Raw genomic sequence first — 27789 nt, 5'->3', positions numbered from 1 at the left:
TCAAACAAATGACATCGCTGCCGCACATAGATTGTTTTCCCCTCCCAAGCAGGACCCGTAATTTGATAAAACCACGAAATCAATATCTAAAAAAGGACACCAATAAGAAATGGTGTCAGAGCGTTGAGGCGGAGAAACAGGTTTATTGACACGGAGAGAGGGCAACAGCATACAGTAGCAGTCAATGTCATTGTCTCTGATATTGGCAGATGCTGTGTATATTGTAATGCCCTCCGCTAGCCCTGCAAGTGGATTCTACCCTTTGCCCCTTGACCTTCATTACAAACCTCCTTTGGTGTCAGCTAGGAAAAGGTTTTGTTGCCAGACATACACTATAATGTATATTAAGTAGCATTGGAGCTGTTGACTATGGTTAGTTCTGTTAGGGTGGTTTAGGGCAGGGGTTTTCAAAGTGGGTGACGGGGCACCCTGTGGTGCCGTGACGGCAGTCCAGGGGTGCCGCAAGATAATTTAATAATATTTGGAATTTATCTGGACACTTGAAAACATATTTAGTATCATTTTAAACTTGAAGTACAAAGTTATTTTCAGTCAGTTCTAACCAAAATGGCTATTATCTCAACGTTTTCCTCGCAACATAAACATCATAATTCATCATACAAGACTGTCGCACAAAACTAGTGAAAACAGCCGATCTACAAGCACACAACGCCTCGCGATGCGAGTACATTTTATAGATGATAAATACAAAACGAACGGTTTTGGACATACAAGGTTTCCACCCGACAACGACGATATGCTATAAATATAAGGTGCTGGGAGTGAAAATTATAATGTAGGGGTGCCTCGGATTAAAAAAATATTCATGGGGTGCCCTGAGACAAAAAGGTTTGGGAACCCCTGGTTTAGGGCAGTGTTTCTCAAACTTTTACATTTCAAGGTCCTTTATTATAACTCTGTCAGTGTACAAATGGGACCAAATGGACCCGTTAGGGTTCATTTGGTCCCATTTGTACACTGTCAGAGTTACAGACCTGTAAGGGTCTATTTAGACCCTCCCACAGAGTCCCTGGAATCCACTTTGAGAACCACTGGTTTAGGGTGTTGTTGGAGTGAGTTTGTTTATTTAAATGTGTGTGTTAGCATGCACACGCATCAAGCACACACAAAGGTACACGTTTGTGCTGTGAGATCCATCTCCAGGGGAGAGTAGGGGCAGTTCCGGCTCTGTCTATATTTTTAGAGGCTGGGTGCTGATGAGAGGGAGAGAGAGAGAGAGAGAGAGAGAATCTATATATGGAGTGAGAAACAAAATCAACACAAGAAATTGAGGGGGGGGAGAGGACAGAGGATTGAGGAAGACAAATGGGGGTAGGGAGGTGAGCCATACTGGTTCGGAGGGACTGGAGAGTCGTGGAAAGTAATGCAACGTGATGACAGCCTTTCCAGTGAGCGAGCCATCGAGAGAGAGAGAGAGAGAGGGGGGGGGGGGGGGGGGACGTAAGTAACCACACCAACCTTTCACTGGAGGACGGGTGGGCTGGTGGGTATGTGTGGGGGGTAAGGAGAGGGTGTGTGTGTGTGGGGTAGGGGGGTAGGGGGGTGGGGGGGTGCTCCACTGCAACCGGCATATAAAAAGCCAAGCCTGAGAATCCTCCACCACAAACACACCACCACACACACGTGCGCGCCGAGACTCAGTGGCTGCTCTCTCTCTCACCCTCACCCACTGTCATTCTACTTATACCATCCTCCCTCCCTCCCTCCCACCCTCCCACCTCCCTCACTCCATCCATCCCTCCCTCCCTCCCTCTCTCTCTCTATCTCTCCCTCTCTCTCTCTCACTCACTCTCTTTGACTCTCTTTCTTTCTCCCACACACACTCCATTCAGCTTCAGCTGAATGCTCTTCTGGGCTTTGCATCCTCTCCCTCCTGTTTCTTCCTCTCACACCAGAAAAGTGAGTTTGCGCTACACTCCGTTGCAGCCGTGCATGGTGGCGTTTGGGGGCGCGTTCTGACCGACTGCCTGGCTGTGACTGAGCGAGGGCAGTGAGGTGTGTCGAGTGTATGTGGTGCTCTCTCTTACCCTCACACGCTTGCCGCTCCTCTTCCAACTCTACTTGGGATCTCCGGGTCCTCCCGTTCCTCGGTGGAAGGCTCCCAACACAAAGCAGTCACCATTTCCGCCCCCGGGAGACCCACGCTGGCCGCGCAGCCCCTTCCCCGACTCAGCATCGGGAGGAAGACCCTGGTGGCGGCTGCCGTCGGGGTTATGCTGGTCCTGGTGCTGGTGGTCCTCATTCCCGTGCTGGTCAGCTCCGTGGGCACCGACGCCAGCCACTATGAGATGCTGGGCACCTGCCGCATGGTGTGCGACCCTTACCTGAACAAGGGCACTCTGGCCAGCAGCACCACCTCCACCGGCCTCCAGGCGGAGGCGGAGGCACTGAGTGACCAGAGCAACATGCCTCCGCCCTCCACGCTGGTGCAGGGCCCCCAGGGGAAGCCCGGCAGGCCGGGCAAGCCTGGACCCCCGGGACCGCCCGGGGAACCCGGCCCACCGGGACCGGTGGGGCCCCCCGGCAACAGAGGGGACCAGGGCAAGACTGGGATTTTGGGCTTGGGGGGAAACGGAGCTATCAGCACGGCCACCTACAGCACGGTGCCCCGGGTGGCCTTCTACGCGGGGCTTAAGAACCCGCACGAAGGCTACGAGATCCTCAAGTTTGACGATGTGGTCACCAACCTGGGCAACAACTACGATGGCATCTCGGGCAAGTTCATCTGCAGCATCCCGGGCACATACTTCTTCATTTACCATGTCCTGATGAGAGGAGGCGATGGGACCAGCATGTGGGCAGACCTGTGCAAAAATGGACAGGTGAGTGTGAAGAACACTGCTGGATTACTTTTACTTTCGGTTCCTTTGCTTGTACAATTTCCCGTCTCACTCCGGAACTCTGTCACTTTTTCTCTCTCTCTCTCTTTCGCTCTCAATTTCTTGCACTTTCGTTTAAGCAGGTATAATAATAATAACATTGAACAAAATACTTGTGTGCCTATAGCCTATACAGTTAAATCCCATGCTGTTCTGACTAACGCACATTATGCGCATATACATCAACATCGCGCACGAAAACTTCAAACTGACATTGTTGAGCAGGCAGCAGCATCTGCGCTGTGCCTCGCGGTCGGACCCAGAGCGAGCATGACTGTCCTCCTGCTGTAGCAGAGATGCGCTTGGAGACGGTGTTGTCTGTCTGTAGCCTTCCTACCGCTGCATGTGCCGCTGCTGCTGCCTGTGACATAGCCACATCCCACGAACTGATTTGGATTGAGAGAGGATTATGCGTGTCTCTAATTATTTAGCTACTTACCACGAAGTTGTATTTTTTATTTTATTTAGACTATTTCGTTTTTAGGCTATAGGTCTACTTTCTCTTATTGTTGGGGAAATGTTTGGCTTATTTGCAGAGACTGTTGATTTCGCAAAAAGTCGATGGATGTATAATGCACTCTCTTAACAGACTGGGTTATTTAATAGGCGAAATAGATACATTAATAAGAAGCAGAATATTATCGTTCCGCAAGGCTGAAGATAGGCGGAAGCTTATTTCAAACTACTTACATTTTACAGTCAGGGTTGTTTAAAATCCGATGTCGATATTCTGTACCAAGGATAATATTCTGTAATAGCCAGACAAAAGTTAATTAATAATCTGTAGGATGCACGTGGTGCAAATGCACGCATTTACCGTGTCTGCTTTTGAAACGAAACAATCGCCCGGGTAGCCCTGTAAATGTTGAGCTTTTGTAACTTCTATATTTCTCATTGCACGGGTGTTTGTACGACTTTAAATGAACCTAAATAAAGCAATGACTGCAGGCTGCTTGCCTGTGTGATAGAATTTAATGACCGGCGTTTTAGGCAGACAGTTCAGTAGCCTAATTGCTGTCATGGTCACCGCATGAGTAAAGAACGCTGCACGCATCATCATATCTTTCTGTGCACTCATTTAATAAAGCGACATGCATGATATATTCACGGCGTATCGTTGTAACATCTTGACGGGGAAGAAGTAGCCTCGTGGAGGGTTTGTGTGATGTTAGTGCAGTGCATGGTTCCCAAACTTTTTATCCCGTAGCCCACACTAAAGAGAAATGAGACGTTTACCTGGGACCCAAACTGAAGTGAAAATAGCAGATCTACAAGCTCACAATGCATGCCACGTTGTGAGCTTGTAGACCGGCTGTTGCTCTAATTTCTTAGATTTTTCTCTGCAAAATCATAGATTTTTTTTATTCATGAAAAAAAAAGTTTTTTGAAATTATTTTGAATAATAAAGGAAAGAAAACATTAAGTGACCCATAAAAAATTATCCGCGACCCACAAATGGGTCCCGACCCATTGTTTGAGAACCAGTGTGTGTGTGTGTGGAAGTGAAGGGACAACGGTGCTGATGTGATGGTCAGTCTGTCTGTGAGCGGTCTGGACTCGGGAGTCGGGAGGGAGAATCACCTCATGTCTCAACTTCAAAAGCACCTTTTGACTGAAAATCACACGTTAGCCTACTTTGTTTCTGTTTGCTTGGATCTAAATGGTTCTTTATAAACGTGTTGTTTATATTTAACTCAAACCTGGAAAAAATATTGCCTAATTTTATATGCAACAAATAAAACCAGTAAAATACATGGTAGCCTAACTCTCAAAGTAACAAAACAAGCGTTGTTTAATGCCCTTTTGATTGATTGATTATTTTATTAGACAAAAATAGAGAACAGTAGAGTATAGTCAATACAATACAATTGAAATGTAGTGCAGTACAAGTACAGTTAAACACCCTGCCTAAAAGGAACATCCCAAATAAGACTTTGTGGAAGCCCTTTAAGCATGTTCCATTTTAAATCAGGCTATGTTATTTGTTCATGCTAAAAAATATATATAACAACTTCAAAATCCATGTACAATTAATACCAACACATCATGCAGACTTCAGCAAGTTAAATTCAACAGCTGGTAGCCTACATTTCGTGAAGGAAGGGGGATTAATTCAGCCTATGCTTGTTCTTGCACATTAACATTTATTTAAAATTAGCCCATCATTTCAATATGGTCCTAAGAGGTTCAACCAGTGAAAGTAGTCACATCATTTATAGTGCATAATAATGCTTAATTATGCAATTCATGATGCAGCACATGAATAGGTTATGGTCCTGTTTGATTCAAAAGAAAAAGTCCTTTAGGCTTTACAGGTGCAAATCCTACACAAGTTACTTTGTCCATTTGCACATAAACCCTCACAGTTAAATTCATTAGAACAGAACAGAACAGAACAGAAAGAATAGAAGTTAAATATAGCATATTTTCCTCTGTGAGGATGTGAGGATATAAGTTTGCTTCCACAGCCAGTACAGAAGAAAGATAGGCTACTGCACAGATATATTATTGAACCTGAACAGACCCTCTGACACAGGCTGCCTATAGGGCCATATATATAGCTACATCAAAGAGTTCTCTGTGGACATTTAAAGATAAATGGAATCCAAGTATAACACAGACTGAGACAATACATGCTGAGGTTCTCTTTCTTCCATCTTTGCCATGCATGGGACTGCACACTTGACCTTGTGATTAGATGGTTGTCTTTACCTTATACAAGTGTGTCAAGAACGACAATAAAACAGTTGTATTGATTGATTGAATACTTTATGAACAGTTTGCAAATAGTACAGTGGTAAGATTATACAAGGATGCTGGAAGGATAAAACAAAAAGGGCCAAAGGGCTTGTTTCCATTGTGGTCTTGTAAATGCGCTCAGGTGATGGAGCATTCGATTAGGGTTATGATTAAGGCTGGGCAATATTAGGAAAACCTTCGATATTCGATAACGTTGTTGAATACCTCGATAGCGATATTACTCACGATATTAGTAAAAACAATTGCATTATATCGTTTTTAATGTTTTTCTGCTTTAGGTCCACTGCCTGCTTAACCCAGATAACGAATAGCATATCGTTGTTGTCGGGTGAAAACCTTGTATCTCCAAGTTTCAAATTTGTATGTTCTTTCGCAAAGTAAAGCCCTGCTTCATCGTACAAGGCCGTCGCACAAAAGTAGTGAAAACAGCAGATCTACAAGCACACAACGCCTCGCGGTGCGAGGCGTTGTGTGCTTGTAGATCGCCTGTTTTCACTAGTTTGAATCATTTTTAAATGATAAATGCAAAACGAACGGTTTTGGACATACAAGGTTTTCACCCGACAACGACGATATCCATGCATGCACACTGAACAGTACACATAGAAGGGTTAGGTAGGTTTTATTCAAAGAACCACACCTGGTTACAGATGGACTGCTTTTTTGCATGTGCTATACGTGCATGCAGTGTGTCGATATATTGCCCAGCCTTAGGTTAGGATGCAGTGGTGTAAGAGGTCTTGTGTTAAGAGGTACTGACATCCATAAGATCCTCAAGGTTCATTCAACTCGGAGAGGGTAACAAAAAAAAAACATTTGTTAATTTCACTTTTAAGTGTAAAAAGAATGAAAAATGAACCCAAATAGACCAGTAAAAGTTTGTTTAGACTTAAGAGTTAAACTAACACTGAGGATTTTACTGTGTGGTGTCTACACAAATAAATGGTTGAGGTCCTAGCACCACTGCTGTACAAAGTAGCCTACCACATTTCTTCTAATAATTATACACACACACACACACACACACACACACACACACACACACACACACACACACACACACACACACACACACACACACACACACACACACACACACACACACACACACACACACGACCACATTGTGGTCATGAAAATCAACCGCTATTGTACATAAATAGGTTCTTTATTTAATCCTTCAGGACATTGATCGGATTGTCAATACATCAAAAAGACGTTTACGTTCCTTCTCTGAGCGCAGGTCTCCGCCAGGCTGGGTAGCCTACCCAGGCACCAGGACTGTGGGCTGCAGCCGACAGGACATGAGGAAGCTGCGGGGGGAAACAGCCTCTTTACGACATGCGGTCCAACCTTTCACGTGGAGCTCCCTATGAGCAAAGTGAAAGACCTTTTGGAGATTCTATAGAAATCCACAGAGCAGCAATCATAACTGCGGTGTCAAGCGGCTCCACTTCGCACCGCGACACCGCAGCTACACGGCAGCGCCCTGTGGATTCGTCTATAGAGGGCCCTCAACATGCAATTCCAATCTGGTGCTGACTGGATGTTGCGTTCATGATGCCATTGTGTCAAATATAGGAATCGTGCACACACAAATGTTTGAAGATAGTTACAGGCAAACAGTATGGAATATCAAAAACCCTGTTTGACGCTCATTGTCACACACATGATCATTGGTACCATTTGTGGCGCCCCATGTGGGTGTATGTGAAATTGCTATTCGCTCAGCTCAAACTAGAGGCCCCTCAAAGCGCGATGCTATATAGCACCTTTAATATACAAAGATGCTACAGCACCAAAAGAGGTTCCCCTATAATTACTATAGACAAAGAACCACTTTTTGTGCTATTTAGCACAATATTTGCTTGGTGTACTGTACATAGACAACAGCAGGATGGTTGGCACCATCCTTTGAACCTGGAAGGAAGACAGTTACAGTCCAAGGTTGGCTCTTTTGCCTTCATTTGGTCAACTAAGTTTAAGACACGCAGCGCAGCGTACAGAAAAAAAAAATCACGCAGGGAAAAAAAGAGCTCAATAATAAAAAGAATTGGAGCAGCGCGAAGGGCCTCCTATACATAATGCCTCGGTCCGCTATAATGTTTATGGGAGGGTGTAAAAGCATTGATACATAATAGGCAAAGGCAAACATATGTTCCTATAAAACACCTTCTGTTCCTGCTCCCAAGAGGAGGGTGTGGAGGCACTTAAGTTAGACACACGCAGCACGCATCTCCCGAGACTGGTGTAATGTTTATAAAGTGGTAACTGCTCTCTCTCTCTTTCTCTCTCTATCAGCAGCTTAGAGAGGGCCGATGGTAGACAACATATAGTTTCCCCCTGCCAGAACAGAACAAAAAAACAACCTTTCATGGTGATGTTTATTGGGTTGTGTGCTCGGTGCGCCCACAGGGGCCCCAGACCCTCTGTCGGGCCTAAATGACTGTGAATGGTTATAAATGTTGGTCTAACTTGTGCTATGTCATTGATGAAGTGCTGAGAGGCTGAGCCGATGGTGCTACAGCCGGCCTGGTGCATTCCTCAGCTCATTTAAGGCAGCGGAGGAAGAAAAAAAAGCGTTGGGTCTGGGGAGGCCTGGGAATTGCAGACAATCCTAGCATTTTATCATATTTTCGCCTTAGTCAGGCGTGCACTTCCACTTCCAGGCCCCGCGGTGCTGCTTTGCAATAGCGTATGCTAGCTCCTCCCACGCCAGGAGCTCTTACAAGTCACGTCCAACGTCAACAAGCTTTGGGTATATTTTTTCTCCCCGTCTTTCTCTTTTGGCCCAGAGAACAGCAAAAGAAAGAATTCCAACCCTGTCCCCGGAAACCTTGACACATTTCAGGCGTGACCAAAGAGCGAGCTCCTCTGAAAAACAAACAAAAATGAGAAGCTATTTTCAGAAGAGTAGTACTATATTCTTCATCTCGTCTTCCCAACGTTTGTCATGACTCAATTCCCACCTTCTTTCTTTGGTTTCTTCCTCGTCTTTTACTCATGTGTCAAATATTTCAGTCACGTCACCGAATCTTGCCTTGGATACATCCTTGGAGGCAAGGCAGTCAGAGCCAGTCACAAATAATGACAAATTCATTTCTACAGGGGACACAATAAACGGGGGAAGCGTAAAAGACAGAGACTCTGGCACAAAAGTCTACTTAATTGTAATTAAAAAAAAGGGCCTGAACTAGATCCAAGATGTGTTTCTGCTCCTCCTCTCTGTTCCCTCCTTAATATTGTTATTAATCCGCAAAACCGTTTCTGAGTTAATTAAAAGCAATGACTTCAGCGTCAGTCTCTCAAGAGAGCCGTAGTGAATAATCACTCTGTCTCCTTCTTTAATAAGCCTCAGCGTCCTTCGTGCACATGGCTCTTCCCCAGCAATTACAACACCCCGCCGCCACACACACACACACTCAAACTCACACACCTGCGTGTGCACACAAGCACGCATAAACACAGACACACACTCATATACATACAAACAGATGCACTTGTGCAGATGTGGGCTCTCGAACACGCACACGCACGCCTGTTCGCCAACCCGCGCCGCCACCCCAACTGTGTGTTGCCCTCCATTTCTCCTCTGCTTCAGTTCATTGTCTACAATAGCGTGCTCTACCAACACAACAGGGTTACAACGTTTTACATCATGAAGAGAAACGTGGGGTAACTGCGTCACTGTTTATTGAAAACGCCGCCCTGTGATCACATAAGGGCTGTGCTAAGGTCCTTGCTGTGATACAGGGCAGTGATACCAGACAGTGATAGAGGACAGTGACTGTGCTATAATCCTTGCTGTGATACAGGTCCAGAGGTGGAAAAAGTACTCACATTCTTTACTGGAATCTGGAATTCTAAATGTATTTGAATAAAAGTATGAAAGTATTGGCATCAAAAAGTACTCAAAGTACCAAAAGTAAAAGTACAAAATGTTTGAAAATAGAATGATCTACTGCTATTTTCAAATAGCCTAGGTATAAAATAGGGCTAAAGTGTTATAGAGTCCACTTATCGCGCACTTCATGCACAATCATTATACGTATACGCTCTGATGAAGACCACTACGTTGAAATGTTATCACGTTTGTTGCCACAGCCAGTATAAATGTGTGTGTGTGTGTGTGTGTGTGTGTGCGTGCGTGCGTGCGTGCGTGCGTGCGTGCGTGTGCTATACCTTCTACCTTTGGGTATTCAACGTTGGAATCGTACAACATTGGTTTAGGCCCATCCTTACTACATTGTGCACATTACTACAGTATGTGTGACAACAACCACAGCTCAAAGCAAATCAGTTCCTGTTTTGAAACTCTAGAGAGGGTCAGCGCTGCTCACTTTAGCTCAGCCCAATGCCATGTTCCCTTCCAGACATCCAGCCCGACTGACACGTGTACAAACAGGGGGGAAATAATGGAAATATGGCGCTGGGGGTAGGGCATTCACGAATAGTGATTTTTAGTATTCGAATTATTCGACCTCAAAGTATTCGAATAGTCGAATATTCGACAGGACTGGCCAAACTGTCAAATATTAAGTAAGCAAGAGGCAAACATGAGCATGTAGATCTGCTATTTTCACTATATTCATCTGTTGAACCGAGTCACATTAAATGTAATACCTACAATTCCGAGTGCTTGTCAGGGTGGGGGTCCCCAGTTCAAATATGTTTATTTTGGGGGTCATGGCCTAAAAAGGTTTGAGAAGCCCTGGAATAGAGCATTAACAAATTTATCCACCAGGGGCATTGACAACTCATTCTTCTGACTTCCTATCTAGCCAAGTTTTATAAACTATATATTTTCCCCCCGAGAAAAAAGAAAAAAAAAGAAAACGAATATTCGACTTCGGTGAACAACGTTGAATAATGACTTTGATATTCGAATATTCGAATATTTGGTGAATGCCCTAGTTGGGGGTGGTACTCAAGTTGCTGTGCTCATAAGCATTGCATTGTTTATCCACCTGGTGTGTCTCCAGGTGTAACCCACGCAGCGTGTTTAGCATGCACAGTCGATCTCAACAATAAACACAGATAGACAAGAGCCATCTGGATCTACAGTAGGACAGCTCTGGTTTTAGGATTGTTTGTTTTGATTAATGAAAATCTGCATTTAAAGTAAATCTGCTTGCTACTACACCACTACATTCCATAGGACAATACTGTCATTTTTATTCCACTACGATTATTTGACGTAACTTTAGTTACTATACTTACTACCCCAGGTTTAGATTAGCTAATATAAAACATGCAATAACCAATTACGCTTTTGTATTTATAGGCCTACTTTATATTCAAAAATAGCTGATGCTTGTGACATGTATAGCCATTTTTTAAAAGGTTTTACCAATTTAGATTTTTTTTTGTACTTTAAAATTGTGGTATTGCTATTTGGAGTAAAAAGAAATCTCTCTCTCTCTCTCTCTCTGGACGCTTGGGTTCATGTGGTTAGTATTGGCTGTGGTAATTGATTCATTCCGTCTCATCCACACTAGGAAGCCCAGAGCACTGAGCATTTCAACCAATGGTCTTATTGGCGTGTTAGATACGCACATGAATTTGTGCCAGAGTTGGAGAGAAATCACGCCATACATTTGATATCCACATTCTGGCAATAGGATGAGGATACAAAGAAACACCTGCTATTCTTTTTCCCTGGTCTGATTTCAGGACTAAGAGGTCTCTGTGTGCCTGGTGGAACAGAGAGACTTTGTCTGGTATATAGAGTAGACAGACAGCCGTGTCTGGATTTAAGAGAGAGAGAGAGAGAGAGAGAGAGACACCCTCAGATGCTTAGCCCTTGCTATTGATCTGACTTTCTGTATGTTCGTATTCGTGTGTGTGTGTGTGTGTGTGTGTGTGTGTGTGTGTGTGTGTGTGTGTGTGTGTGTGTGTGTGTGTGTGTGTGTGTGTGTGTGTGTGTGTGTGTGTGAGTCGCTCACTCCTGTCAGAACCATATCTTTTCTGTGATGTACACCATGGCACTTCTTCCATAATCAGAAGGAGAGGTAGTGGAGGTGGACCTTTGGCCTTGATCCGCTGTGTAATTGGACATTGGATTTGACACGCCACTGAGTGGAACATTAGAGCTGGCCTAATTAGGAAGGGGGGGGGGGGTATTAAATGAAGATTTGCCAGTGTTGTTTGGAAATGTCGAGATGACATCAGGCTGTCATCCGCAACAGTGAGGGGGTTAGAAAATCTATCGTGTATTGGTGAAGTTTCACAAAAAGCTCGCCGTAAAGCTCAAATGATTGCTCACCGCTCATTTTCAATGGTTCCCTTCCTGGCCAGCCCTTCAAATGCAGACGGAGCAGGCCAGCCAGGCCTCGCCAGTGCACACGTTTCCTTTGCTGACATCTTGAGATGGTCTATTTTATGAAGTGCTGTAACGTCTCATGCGCCGTGAACCAGAAAGCTAAAATAGGCTATGGGTTTTCAGCTGTTGGCGGGCTGACTCAGGCACGATATGGTGTTGACTCACAAGGTTGTCTTCATTATAATGAGGACTCATATTGGAGACAGCGCAGGGCCCCCTGGCCCTCCTCTTAATATAAACACCTCTCTCCCTCCAAGCCACTGACATTTTTGCTGTCCCCGAGTTCAATCCACTGGGATGCCCACTGCTTTCCTCTCTCACTTCACGGAGAAAACCACAAGTTAAGTGAGGTGCATTGACTCCCCCACCTGCCAAGCAGCTGAATTTGTTTAGCTACCCCCCCCTGTTTAAAATGAATATGGGTAAGATATCAACAATCCTTCACGCAAAAGATGATGAATTGGCTGCTTCATGAAAAATGCATAAAACAGCAGAACCGAGAACCGGCTTCTCACCCTCAACTATAATAATGAAAGTCATATTTGCCTCATGTGAGCTTTTTTTAAAGGGGGGGGAAAGAAGGGGGGGAAAAGAAGATGGAAGATGCTGTGCGAGGCAAAGAACCCATCAGTTACTAGGATTCCTATTGGAAAAAGGGGCCAGGTGCGAACAAATGGCTGGAGATATATTTCTGTAAAAGTTCCTTTTCAGGCGACGTGGAGAGCAATGATGGAGTTTTAGTGTTGGAGGCAGACAGAGCAGTGTGTCAGTAATTGACTGCAGCTGATGAGTCACACACAACAGAGGGAGAGAGAGAGAGTGGACGCAGGTCAGAGTTGCTGGCCCGTCCTCCCTCCACTCTTTCCCACTGACAAGCCTCCGCCAGCGTTTCTCTTCTTCTGTTTTTTTGTTGCCCAATTGATTCTTTGACGCGTTGTGCCCATTAGATGTGCTATTTTTGGCTGAGACGCCGCGGTGCGATGTAGTATTTTAATAAGGCTTTATTGAGGGTGCACCTCAATAAAGCATTTACATTTTCATTTGATCTCTTATGTAGTATAACGATGATAATGGTGATAAACAGAAGGGCCTCCTGTGGATTCACCTTGTGTAAGACGTTTCATAACACTGCAACTTGTGTGACGAAGACTCTGTTTCAACAGAGGAGGTCGTGTGGGAACAAATAGACCAGCTGGTGTAATTTATTTAGAGAGCCCTTTTCTATAGTTCCCACCGGACATGCCATTTCTTTTCTATTATTATGTCTCTATCGGTCCCACAATGACCAATAGTACAAGCGAGGACGTTACCTTTTTGACAGTGTGGCAGTGTTGGAATCGATATCAGTTTTCCAGAGTGTGTGTGTGTGTGTGTGTGTGTGTGTGTGTGTGTGTGTGTGTGTGTGTGTGTGTGTGTGTGTGTGTGTGTGTGTGTGTGTGTGTGTGTGTGTGTGGTTGTGTGCATGTCCAACGCATGCGCACGTACGTGTGTGTGTCTACAAGTGAAGACACACAAAGTACATCTCAGTTGCTATAAAGCATGTAGTTCACGGTTAAAATGTTGAAATGCAATTAGTCAGAGGTACACTCCAATTTAGAGGGGTGGGTGGGTGGGGGGGCACAGAGCTGGATAATCTAAAATGGAGGCTTGACATCCAGGTAACCAATCCCTGTCAAAGACACTGCAGCGTCCGTCCTCCGTCCAGACATGCCCTTGTCACTCACACTGTCGACGTCTCGCACAGCAAGGCAGACCACTGTTAACACGAGGCATTACAAAACCATTCCTGAGTCAGTGACAACAGTTAAAAGCCAATTACCCCCCACCCAAATAAATACATTTCAAAATATTTCAAAATGATTTGGAACTGTTGCATATAGACAACTGAGCTGGCCATAGAATGCTGCACAGTGCGGCCGTTGGTTGAGGATAATGTAATGTGTCGTTTGAAATAAGCGTGATATACAATTCTGCGAAAGCAATCAGGCTCAACAAAGGAGCAGTGACAGTGGCTATGCAGCAACATTTCACGCTTTCATGTTTGGAGCCGATTAGAGACACAAGTATGTCATTATTGATGACCGTGGCATTCCCAATCGCAGTTGTTCACTGTGCAAGTTGAAGCAATCCACACTTGACTTTGGCGTGGCAGGCGTTATCTATTAAACTCATTCAGAACAGGTACACATTTTGTGTATCATTATTTTATGCTTTAACTATTGAAAAAATAGCAGATATACAAGCTCACAGCGCGGCACCGAGTGCCGCGCTGCGAGCTTGTAGATCTGCTATTTTTGAAAAATCTTGAAAATTAGAATGTTGACCCGATTCTATAAGTGTCTTTTGAATCCTTCTAAGATGTTTTGAAAAACCCATGTTTCTATGTCAGCAATCTGGCCAGCCATCGTCAAAGAAAAGGTCCTTTTCACTCAACTGGAGCTCAGTTAGTCTGTTCTTGAGAGACTACTATGTCAGTGGTTCTCAAACCTTTTATGTGAAGGACCCCCAAAATGATATTTATTTGGCCACGGACCCCCATCTCAAAATATTTAGTACCAGGGACCCCCCCAGAAGCAAAATTTGAGTTACAAACGTTCGCTTTGAAAATACATATATTCAAAGATTTGCACACATTTTCACGACTTTTTCAAAAATAGCAGATCTACAAGCTCGCAGCGCGGCACTCGGTGCCGCGCTGTGAGCTTGTACAGTATATCTGCTATTTTTCACTGGTTAAAGCATTCAATAATTCTAGGCCTGAATGGATTAAACTCGCATGTGTCTCCACACTGAATATCACCCAATCGCACCCATCACACGTTGACGGTGTGACAGATGCAGACGAGGCGCAAAAGGAGTCACAAGGAAGGCCTGACACCGCCTGACACCCTGTTTACAGTCGCTGGAGCAGGGGCTGCACACAGTCTCACGCTTTGTTTGTCTTGTCAAAGTTCCGCTGCGTATTCTGTGTCAAGGTCACGCACACAAACCAGCCCTTCTACCTTCCCTTCTCTAACTGTACATCTCTCTTTCTGAATCGCTTTGTGTGCCGATAAGAACCAGGAGCCAACAGTCCGGGGTTCTCAATCGTTATTTCACAACCTGAGAGAGGGAGTTTATTCACTCTGATCCACTCATCATTGAGGATGAACTACTAAGCTGTAAACTCTTACAGGAGAGGAAAGGATCAAATTCACTAGAGTACATAATACTATACTATACTGTAGCCTACCTACAGTATAGACCAGAGAAGCAGGTTTCCATTGTAATTTCCCTACAGTACTGTAGCTTATAAGTAAATTACTCATCTGTAATTACAGCCAAACTGTATTTGTAGGCTCATAATCTAAGACAGTGGTTCTCAGAGTGGATTCTAGAGATTATGTGGGTTCCTTTAGGGGGCTCTAATTTGACCCTTACAAGTTTGTAACTCTGGCAATGTATACAGAATCAAATGAACCCTAACAGGTTCATTTTGCTCCATTCGTATTCTGCCTGAGTTAAGGGGAGACCTTGAAATGTGAAAGTTTGAGAAACACTGATCTAAGAGGTATACTGTAGATGATTTCATTATTTTACAGTTACAACCAATACAGTTCTGATAGTTTCAATCTGCTGCCACAGCACCGTATGTGTTCCTTCTAAGTCTTTCTTCAGAGATGAAACGTATTGGCTATAATAGTTGACCAAAGGCTGCCCTGAAGAAATTAAGTATCTTATAGTTCCTTTAATCACATGAACTGTAGCATTCGCTATATAGATAGGTCATAATAGGCAAACATTTGGCAAAAATGGATGAACATCCATCTCACAACACATTGTAGATCAGCTATTATTATTATCTAATATTATATATTTGATGTACAACAAATTACTGTATAGGGTTTAAGTGCTTTTACTGCTTTGTGAATTTGGAAATGGATAAAAAGCTGAACAACTGACACCAGATCAGTGATATAACCATCAGGTACAAAACACTGCTCCAGCTGTCATCATTCAACCGCTGTACAGAGTGTTCTTGAAAATGTATGATGGAAAATGTGATTCTTATGTGTTTAATTTTTCACACATAAGACAAGACAACTTTTATAACTAAATTTAATTACACTCCCGTCATATGTCAGACCACTTGAATACATGAAATGATATAAACCAAGTTGCCTTGATATAAATCTGTATTGCTCATAGGCAGAACTCTTCCATGACAACAATGTGAGCTGTATATCGTCGTTGTCGGGTGGAAACCTCGTATCTCCAAGTTTCAAATTTGTATGTTCTTTCGCAACGTAAAGCCTTGCTTCATCGTACAAGGCCGTCGCAGAAAAGTAGTGAAAACAGCAGATCTACAAGCACACAACGCCTCGCGATATCATGCATGCACACTCCCTATAGTGTACTGTAGACCAAGGAAGAACCTTTTCAAATGGGCCTCATGGTGGCGCTATAAGAGGCCACTTCACACTGGTAACCATAGGTCACACAATCCCCCCCCCCCCCCCCCCCCCCCCCGGCAGCTGGGTAAGCAACCCTGCCGCCGCAGAGATCTGAACTCAGAAGGGCGCACCTTTCTAGTTGGGGTCTTTGACTGCTTTGCTGAGGAATATTGGTAGTTAAATTTATGTGTTTTTTTCAACCCAAAAAAGACTCAGAATAAGAATAAATTAAGCTATTACACATCTCTGACATTGTCAGATGGCGCCAGGCTCTATATGCAAACAATATTATTGAACAAATATTTTAAGAAGTTTCATTAAAATCCCCAAAGACAAATCCTGCTGAGCCTCTATCAGCGCTCGCTGGCAGCCCCGAAGTAGTAACCCTCTAATAAGGGTGTGTTGACATTGTGCGATCAGGGCGGATCATATCATATTAATATGCACTGGACGCCTGACTCTCAGAATCAGAATAGGAAGCTTTGTTTGCACATCGATATGAGCCTTGCCAGATTTAATCAGGAGGATAAACAACGGCAGGGAGAATTTAGAATATTCCATATATTATCCCTCAACCTTAAAACCCGCTTTCATTATCCACGTTACCCTTTGTGGCAGCGCTTGCGATTCTCATCCCAGTGCCGAGTGCCATTGTCTGTGACTGTGCGCTGATTCTTCAGTCCATCTTCTAAGTTTGATTTGTCCTCTCCGACAGAACAATGGCCTCTTTCTATTCCTCAATTTCCCTCCCTCTCTCTGTCGCTATAGAGCTATAGCTCCATCATGGTGTATACTCCCTTTAGTGTTGAATCGTTCATTTCATTTTGCCTGGGAAAAGAAAACGTATTGCATTTTATCATTGACAATAAGAAGAGAGGGTGAAGAAATATCGTCCCTGCTACCCTCGTCAGTTCAGTTTTAGTGAGCTGAAGGCAAATGCAGGGAGCTGTTCTACTTGAACCCTCGGAAATCATTGAGGGTATTGATGACAGATGCTATCTGACAGATAGCAAGAGCTCTCTTTAGGCAAATCATATAAAAAGTTGGCGGTTGCCAAAAAACTTTTCGTTTATAATGACTTCATACTTTTCAGTCATACATATTTAAAAAAACAAAAACAAAAAAAAAAACAATTCAGCTCCCAGTACATTTTTGTCCCAGCTTTCACAAGAGCTTCCGTTGGTACAAAATGCTTTGAGAAGTGTGTTGAGATCCATGTTTTCTCTCATTAAGTGTGCCTGCTATGCAATAGCAAAACACTTATTGTAATCCGCCATACTTAAGTCATTAAGTCTTTCGCCACGAATTTCTGCACGTAATAACTGCCGCACAATTTACGCCACCGCCGCAATATATACATCAAAACGTGCGGCTCGGCCGGGAATGGTGTGCTATTACTTTTCTTTCCGATCCGCGTTACCATTGCGACGTAATTTGCAAAAAACGACGCCAAAAAACCCCATTGACTTAGAATGGGGGAAACTTCGGCACGTAATAACTGCCGCACGATTTACGCCACCCCCGCAATATATACATCAAAATGTGCGGCTCGGCCGGGAATGGTGTGCTATTACTTTTCTTTCCGATCCGCTTTCCGATTGCGATGTAATTCGCAAAAAACAACGCCCAAAAACTCCATTGACTTTGAATGGGGGACTCCGAAAAAAACCCAGAAACTTTGGCGCCACATAACTCTGCCATACTTTTGCCTAGCAACGTCATTTAAAATGTAAAATGCTCACACAACTTTGGTCTTTTTCCGACCAATAGGGATGAGCTGTAATTGATTAAGCCTCGCCCCCTCTTTAACAGGAAGTGCCCTTCACCAAACAGGAAGTGCCTCTATAACTCATGAACCGTTTGTCGTACAGACTTGCGGCTGGTGTCATACCTTTTCTTTTTTTCTCAATTTTTTTTTCTCAATTTTTTTTTTCTCAATTTTTTTTTTCTCAATTTTTTTTTTCTCAAATTTTTTTTTTTCTCAAAAATTTTTTTTCTCAAATTTTTTTTTCTCAAATTTTTTTTTTCTCAAATTTTTTTTCTCAAATTTTTTTTTTCTCAAAAATTTTTTTTTCTCAAATTTTTTTTCTCAATTTTTTTTCTCAAAAATTTTTTTTTCTCAAAAAATGTTTTTTCTCAAAAAAAATTCTCAATTTTTTTTTTCTCAAAAAATTTTTTTCTCAATTTTTTTTTTCTCAAAATTTTTTTTTTCTCAAAATTTTTTTTTCTCAAAATTGTTTTCTCAAAATTATTTTTTTCTCAACATTTTTTTTTCTCACATTTTTTTTTCTCAAGATTTTTTTTTCTCAATTTTTTTTTCAAAATTTCTTTTTCTCAAAAAACTGTCGTTAAAGTGCGACCCGTGATAACGGCCAAAAATGCTCCAAAACGCCACTAATTAGTCGAAATGGCTGACTTCCTGTTTGGTTTCTGATTGGCTGCTGGCCTTGTGACGTGGGTAGAGCTGCGAGGGCCTGGTCATCGCTGCTTGCAGCTTTAATTCATTAATCGTCCATGACCTTAATTGGGGCCTATTTCGCCAAACAGGAAGTGCCCCTCACCAAACAGGAAGTGACCCTTGATCTCGTGAACCGTTTGTCATACAGACACGCGGGTTGCGTCAAATGAAATAACGCTAATGCTAACACCAACCGCTACACAAGGTTGCACAGACTTAGCGAGCTGCAGGCACACTTAAAATTTCTTAGAAATTTTCTCTTCTAGTTTAATTTAGTGTCAAATGTCCAAAAATCGTGGTGATGCATATACAGTATGTTATATATGTTATATGTTATATCGACTGAACTACAATAGGCCTGTATAGTTGCTGTCTGGCAGAAACCTTACATTATTTTCATAAATATATAATATATATAATATATTTATGAAAATAATGTAATCTTATAAATTATTTAAAAATTCTAAACGTTCAGATATGTTTTAATTTAATTTTAGCTATTTTTGAATAGCCAACATCTATCTATAAATGCGACAAATCTCTGTCTGTTTGTTTGTAATCCGCGTATCTCGAGAACCGTTCGTCCCACCGGCTTCAGATTCGGCACGCGCGTTCCCCGCCGCCGCGAGGAGTGCAGTGCCGGGCCTCGACCCGACCCGACTCGCGGTTTTCCGAAACCGGCGCGAAACGTTCGGAATCTCCTTACGCGGAGCTGATTGTTGACATCAGGCTGTTCCTGAGGAAATCGGCACAATCACTGACTCATTGTGACATCACTTCATAAAAGGCTCTGACATCACGTACGCCAGGAGTCAACAAAAAATCTCTGTGAATGTGTATGTATGTATGTGAATCTCGAGAACCGTTCTTCCCACCGGCACGCGCGTTCTCCAGATATGGGCATAAAATGAATCCCCGAATGCGGAGCTGATGTCTGACATCAGAGTTTTCCGCAACCGGTACTGTGTGTGCAGAGATCTCCATATATGGGCATAAGGGGACAATGGCAAACAGATGGTCAAAACGGGTCCTATGACAACAGGTATATTGGGGTTTGCATTAAAGGGTGGGGACAAAGGCTAACAGAAGGCAAACAGATGGTCAAAACGGGTCCTATGACAACAGGTATATTGGGGTTTGCATTAAAGGGTGGGGACAAAGGCTAACAGATGGTCAAAACGGGTCCTATGACAACAGGTATATTGGGGTTTGCATTAAAGGGTGGGGCATTCATGGGGTCCGCTCCAAAAAAAGAAAATAAAAGAGACAAAGACAAACATAAGACAAGCGACAAAGCGTGGGACTGGGAGGATGACTTGAATGATGCAGATTTAAGCAGGCCATGTATTCTGCTTAAAGAAGAAACAAACAAAAAGCGACAGAGATCTCATATATGGGCATAAAATGGACGCAGATAAACAGATATCTCCATATACGGGCATAAAGGGACACAGACAGACAGATACAGAGATCTCCATATATGGGCATAAAATGGACGCAAATAGACAGATATCTCCATATATGGGCATATGGGCATAAAATGGACCCAGAACTATATCTGCAGTGATCTCCATATATGGACATAAAATGGACGCCGACAGACAGACAGATACAGATATCTCCATATATGGGCATAAATGGACACAGGCAAACAGATGGTCAAAACGGGTCCTATGACAACAGGTATAATGGGGTTTGCATTAAAGGGCGGGGCATTCATTCCCTATTTACATCGTTCCCGAGTTGGCCAGGTCGCCGACTAGACGCTGGGCCGCCCGAAGGGCGGCCCAGCTTCTAGTATAAGAAATGGATAACGTGGTTAAAATGATTGTGATGCGGCATTAACACATTTCGCTGGGAACTCCCTGGCTGGAACCCCCCATTAAAAGGACCCCTGGGGGTCCCCGGATCCCACTTTGAGAAGCAATGAACTAACCCTTCAACACCCCAGGAAGTATTAGACAATTGTTCTCCCCCTGCCATGCTACCAAGACAGTGACAGTGCTCACAGGTTGGTTTCTGGGAGCTATTAGGGAGAAGTGCTGTCCCCCCAATGACAGATGTGATTATGGTCATGATGATGGAGTGTTCACAGGAGATTAGATGTTCCGTTGGAATGTAACGTCACTCACACACACATATAGCTCTTAGCTCAGTTTAGTCAGGCAGGGGCATCACAAGGGGTAGGAAAGTGGGACTGAGTTACTAGGGCCCAAGGTGGAGGGGCCCTTATAACCTTATCTATTGAAAAATAGCAGATATACAAGCTCACAGCGCGGCACTGAGTGCCGCGCTGCGAGCTTGTAGATCTGCTATTTTTGAAAAGTTGCGAAAATGTGTGAAAATCTTTGAATATATGTATTTTTTAAGCCAACTCAAATTGTGCTTCTGGGGGTCCCTGGAACTAAATATTTTGAGATCGGGGTCCGTGGCCAAATACATATCATCTTGGGGGTCCTTGACATAGGTTTCTTGCACACATTTTCACGATTTAAAAAAAATAGCAGATATACAAGCTGGCAGCGCTGTGAGCTTGTATATCTGCTATTTTTCAATAATTAACATTCTTGGGGGGCCCGCAGTGAATCCTTGTACCCAGGGCCCAGAATTTGGTGTGACGCCCCTGCTCACACACACACATATAGCTCTTAGCTCAGTTTAGTCAGGTTTGAAATAATGTGTCACATCGATAATGCCTTCCAACCTAAATGCTTTTTTGTAGCACCGGGCCAAAGGAAAGCCGTTCTGTAATTTGATTTTACGAACCACTCCAATTTTAATGTCTGCCTGCCACTCATTGCTTTGCTATTTTGAGTTTTATCACTCAAGACATTGGTTACATTTCCTCCTACATTAGCTCTTGCTCCCTCCACAACTAGGAAGTATTTAAGGCTTAATAGTATACTCGCCCTGTTATATTAAAAAAAAGTAATGCATTCATCTTTATGGCCAGTTTGAGTACAAAGCACAGGAAATGTTTAACCGTACACCTTGCCAAATGTGCTCCTATTGACCAAACTATTAATGGTAAATGTAAAAGTTAAATTAATTTCCCTTTTCATATACAGTATATCATTCCATTTAACAAATTAACTATACAATTTTACATACATTTTATGGAATTCCTTTGGATTTATTTAATTCAGAGTGGACCCCAAAGTGGACCCCTGTCAGGTTTTGGAAGAAGTGACTGCAACTTCTCGATTGTCAATATACCTGTTATTAATATGTTCCTCTTTGGTTAACTCGTCCAATAAATTATCTGATACGCACTGTGCCACCTTTCATTCGGCTATATTAATAGAATGGGTACACATTATTGTGAATCATTATTTTATGCTTTAACTATTGAAAAATAGCAGATACAAGCTCACAGCACGGCACTCAAGCTTGTAGATCTGCTATTTTTGAAAAATCGTGACAATTTGAATTTTGACCCGATTCTATAAGTGTCTTTTGAATCCTTCTAAGACTTTTTGAAAAACCTGTTTCTATGTCAGCAATCTGGCCAGCCATCGTCAAAGAAAAGGTCATTTTCACTTAAATGGAGCTTAGTTGGTCTGTTCTTGAGAGTGTTCTATGTCAGTGGTTCTCAAACCTTTTCATGTGAAGGACCCCCAAAATGATATGTATTTGGCCACAGACCCCCATCTCAAAATAGTTAGTTCCAGGGACCACCCAGAAGCAAAATTTGAGTTACAAACGTTCGCTTTGAAAATACATATATTCAAAGATTTGCACACATTTTCACGACTTTTTCAAAAATAGCAGATCTGCTATTTTTCACTGGTTAAAGCATTCAATAATTTTAGGCCTAAATGGGTTAACTCATCCAATAAATTATCTGATATACACTGTGCCACCTTTCATTCGGCTATATTAAAGAAAAGTATACAATGGACATTTCCATTCCTACAGTAGGAACATGCTTCAATGTCAAATATGCAACAGGAAGTAATCAATCCGTAGGGGCCTCTGTGACATGTTTGGAATCATTCTGCTTGCCATGCTTGCTCCCTGTACCCATAGAAATAAACGCCATCGAGTCCCCCAGCAAAGTAGGTGGCTCTGAACACATTAAGTAGGGCACATGACATGACCCATCTGCAGTGCTGGAAAAACTACTCAAATATATTACTTAAGTAAAAGTATCAGTACTGCAATGTAGAAATAAGGGTGCCCTCACACCAAAATACCTATGAGAGTGGAATCAGCCAATGCATTTCAATGAGAAGGGAGAGTTTTTTGCAGAAATCCTCTGCTGGCATGAAACCGCTTCACTCTCATTGAAATGCATTGGCGGAACGCGGATTCCACTCTCATAGGTACTTTGGTGTGAGGGCGCCCTTACAATTAAATATCCGGAATTCAAAAATGTACTTGACCAAAAGTACAAAAGTATTGGCATAGAAATGTACTTAAAATACCACTAGACTGTCAAGTAGACTGTCCCATTTCAAGTTTTCAAATGTATAAAAATCTTTTGAAAATATCTACACACACAGTGTCACATCGCGACGCATTGTGAGCTTGTAGATCGGGTATTTTTGAATGTCCGTAATGTATGTAGGGTTGAAGTGGTTTACCTTATGTTTTCGTAATAATAATAAAAATCTACAAAGCAACTAGTAATTAAAGTTTTCAAATAAATGCAGTGGAGTAAATGTACAATATTTGGATCTGAGATGTAGAGATGAAGTAAAAGTATTGAAAATTGTAAATACTCCAGGAAAGTACAAATACCTCAACATTGTATTTAAGTACAGTTCTTAAGTAAACGTACTTAGTTACTTTCCACCACTGCCCATCTGTACTATTTTATAGGTCACATTTACAGTGTGCGGGCAGATCAGAGAAATAGGCCTAGACATTGTTTCTTACAGGTCATGTATTTGTCCTACAATAAAGTATATAGGGCTTTAGATTTAGAGGTTTTGATTCAATCTAAACAAGATATTACTGAGAGCTGTGCAACAACGGTCAATGGTTTCACTGTATGCATTCAAACATTTCTGTTGTGATCATTAGTGTTGATTTCATCGATTGAAACCATGGCGAAAAATGTTTTTCTACCACTTTTTGTGGTCACATGTTCAGATACTGGATTCTGATTGGCTTAAAACAGTGGTAAATCAGTCAACAACCTTGAGTTGGCTCATGGACCCTACCCACTCTGTTGTGTTGAATGATTGTAACTAAATAACCTTGCAAGTTACAACTGTGTTTTCTTTCATTTATATGGTGGAAGTGGTAGGAAAGCAATTTACCATTCGAGGGTTGTGGGTTGTTGGCTGATTTACCACTGTTTCAGGGTTGTGGCACGAGGCGAAGCGTAAATCAGCCAACAACCCACTCCCTCTCATGGTAAATGGCTCACATCGACTACCTTTTTTCACTGACAAAAAAAAATAGATATAAAAACTAGACTAAAATGTTAGGTAGGGACTAGTGGAGAAGAGATCCAGTGGAACTAAAATGAAAGTCATTTTATGTTTGGTCGCGCTCTGAAAATTGCAGATCTACAAGCTCAATGCGTTGTGGGCTTGTAGATTGGCTATTTTCAGCAGGCAACCAAGTGTAAAACCAGGCATTACGACGCCATCAAGGCCCGCCAAAATACATTTTAGTCGACAAAATCAACCTCAGCTGGAGGGGAACCGTGAGGTTCCCAGTTCGATCCCGGGGTCCCCCAGAGTTAGTGTCGAAGTGACCTTGAGCAAGACTCTGAACCCCTAATTGCTCCCTGTGTGCTGGTTGGTGCCTTGCATGGTTTCCTCTGAGTTGTGTGTGTATGTGAGAATAGGTGAATGTAATGCACAATGTAAAGCACTTTGGATACAAAGCGCTACATAAATGCACCATTTACCATTTAATTCAGATTTAGTCGACTAAAATCTTATATTTAGTCGACTAAAACTGGACCAAACCTAAACCATTTCAGATGACTAAAATATGACTAAAACTAAATGACTTTTTATTCAAAGGACTATGACTAAAACTACAAACTTGCTGTCAAACAACACTGGTGTGCATGCTACCACTCTCAATAAATGTCTTGTGTTATACTGTATTACAGGGATACTAGACAGCTGAACCTGTGGGCCACATTACAAAAATGGCAAGGGGCAAGGGGCCAGTTGATAAAATTACAGCATGTATCATACTTGAACTTCTGTCTTCTGTCTTTTTAACAACTGACACTGTTTTTTGACAAATTAAACACACTGTGGTTGTTGAATTTGCTATGAGAGGGCAAAATATCAAAATATCTCGAAAGCATCCGTCCATTTTGGGTTAATTTTGGGATTGATTGGTGGGCCAGTCAAAATTGTGCCACAGGCCAGAAGTGGCCCGCGGGCCTGAGTTTGAGTATCACTGCTGTATTATATATGTTTTGTTCCAATAAATCTGAATGAAGCCACAAGGAAGAAGCACTTCCAACAAATCAGCTGAAGTTGAATTCAGTTACTTAAATTACTTCACTAAATTAAATTACTTTGAAGGGGGAAGCATAATAATGTTGCATTTGTGCAATATTCTTGGATATACAGTAAATGTCTTTGATGTTTGTAAGCTATTGTTTAATAATGTTAGGGTTCATGTAATTAAAGGAGTATTATTTTTTTAATCTTTAATCTACCTTCCAGGACTTATTTTAATGAATAAAATGTCATTTTAACCAGTCTGTATGGTAATTATGTTAATACTATAACAGAACATCTGCAGTGGTGGGTGGTAGTCTACCAACTCTTTGTTATTGTTTGGGGTATTTGTCACGTACATTTGCACATACCTGAAACCAGGCACTTGCACACATAGACATCAAAGGGGGCTTGAGCCCCTGCCCTTTTACCAATCTGTAAAAAGTGCCCTCTCCCGACCATGAATGCAGTTTTCACTATGGTGAAAGAAATGCAAATGCCCTCTTTCCATGTCATACCTCAAGAGAATTGCCTTGTCCAAACTCTCCTGAACTTGAATGCAACATCTTATGTTGAAAGAATTGCCCTCTCTGTGTAGAAATCCATGCCGTTATGCCACATTTCCAGTATTCACTTGATTATGCTTAGTTTATTGTGGTATCAAGAACCAAAAATAGCCGACCTCCAAGCTCACAACGCGTCGCACCGCACATTTGATTGGTTCCCAAGAATGTGACAGACAGAAACACTAGGCCTTGTAACCCAAACGTGATTTCGTAGTCATGGTAACCAGAGTTGCAGTGACCTGTAAGTCCGGACAGTTTCTCACAGAATATAACTTCATGGTCATGAGCCTCATACATACAAAATTACCTATCACCACTCACCACTCATGCCCAAGTAAATGTCTCTTTTCTGCTTTCTTTCACATGGAAACGAACTTGTGTTATTGAATACTTCTGCTTATCTGCTATGGTTGTCCTCGATTAGTACTATTAGTATTGTTGTGGTATTCATTGCATTTCTCAGTAATTGCCACTAGGCAGAGTGCTGGCCAGCCTTTACAGTCACCTCAGTTGTTGAGTTTCTATGGTGTTCTGTAGAAAACCTCTTGTTTCAAAGCGTAATGTTGGATCTTAAAGTATGTGAAAAGACTTCTTACAATGGGCCACGGTTTGGCTGAGCCTTGAGTTTTCCCTGTTCATTTCAATAGAAATAGTAGTTATTTCTTTGTTATCATGATTCATTCAACCACGCTTTTCTACACGCAACCCACAAATGGGTCCAAACCCAGTGTTTGGAACCAATGTTCTAATCCGTTGATTCTCAAAGGGGGGTCCGGGGACCCCCAGGGGTCCTTGAGGGCGTTCCAGGGGGTCCCCTGCTAAATGATAGTTAGGAACCAAATGGACCCTTATGGGTCTGTAACTCAGAGAGTGTACAAATGGAACCAAATGGACAGAAACAGGTCCATTTGGTTCCATTTGCACACTCTCAAAGTTAATTTAACATTGATAAAAATTGGGGTCTCAGAGATACAAATTCCATTAAATGGGGGTCCGTAGATTAATGCATGTCAAACTGGAGGTCCTTTAAATTAAAATGATTGAGAATCACTGCTAGAGCCGTAAAAAACCTTCTCTTATGGGGGTCCCTGGCATATCTTTTCAAATCTGCAGTCCGCAGGCTAACAAGTGTCAATTTGCGGGTCGTTGACATGAAAAGGTTTTTAGAACCAGTGCTCTAATCCAGTTGTTCTCAACCTGTGGGTAGGGACACCCAGGGGGGTCTCCAAAGTATTTTTGGGGGGTCCCCAGATGATTAACTTAATGTACAACACTGTTTTCTCACTCAACATCGGCGGATGCGATCGCCCCCCCAATCTAAGCCCTGTACAACGAACGCTGTGTCAAAAAAGCCCAGGGAATCATCAAAGATCTACACCATCCCAACCACAGTCTGTTCAAGATGTTGCCGCATGGAAAATGACTACGCAGTCTCAAAGCTACTAGCAACAGACTGCAAAAAAGCTTCTTTCCAAAAACAATCAGGCACAAACTGTCAAAGACGAGAACAGTCCAGGGCAAAAATAATCGCAAGCCGAAATAGCATATTAGCGGCGCAAGACGTTGTGAGCATGTAGATCTTCTATTCACAATAGAACCGTGTTATACCAAATGTAATGCCTCAACTGTTAGTGCTCGTCAGGGTGGGGGGGAGGGGGTCCCCAGTTAAAATATGATTATTTTGGGGGTCGTGGGCTAAAAAGGTTTGAGAAACACTGTTCTAATCCACTCACGTCCTCTGTGTGCAGGTGCGTGCCAGCGCCATCGCCCAGGACGCCGACCAGAACTACGACTACGCCTCCAACAGCGTCATCCTCCACCTGGACGCCGGCGACGAGGTCTACATCAAGCTGGACGGGGGCAAGGCCCACGGCGGCAACAACAACAAGTACAGCACCTTCTCTGGGTTCATCCTCTACGCCGACTGA

At 42.7% G+C, this 27789-nt stretch overlaps 1 protein-coding gene across 1 annotated transcript; it reads left to right on the top strand.

Moving 5' to 3' along the window:
- Window positions 1–2144: 2144 nt before the first annotated feature.
- LOC308283099 (C1q-related factor-like) lies at window positions 2145–27789 on the top strand (the record flags this gene model as incomplete). The annotated part of the gene is made up of 2 exons (XM_080723483.1): window positions 2145–2843; window positions 27610–27789. The coding sequence occupies exons 1-2, from the start codon at window positions 2235–2237 to the stop codon at window positions 27787–27789; spliced, it is 789 nt and encodes a 262-aa protein (XP_080579609.1). The 5' UTR covers window positions 2145–2234.

Source organism: Nannobrachium achirus (assembly GCF_963921795.1).
Source record: "Nannobrachium achirus genome assembly, chromosome: 4".
Taxonomy (NCBI): domain Eukaryota; kingdom Metazoa; phylum Chordata; class Actinopteri; order Myctophiformes; family Myctophidae; genus Nannobrachium; species Nannobrachium achirus.
Note: the sequence above shows the minus strand (reverse complement) of the source record. Positions and strands in the feature narration are given on the sequence as shown.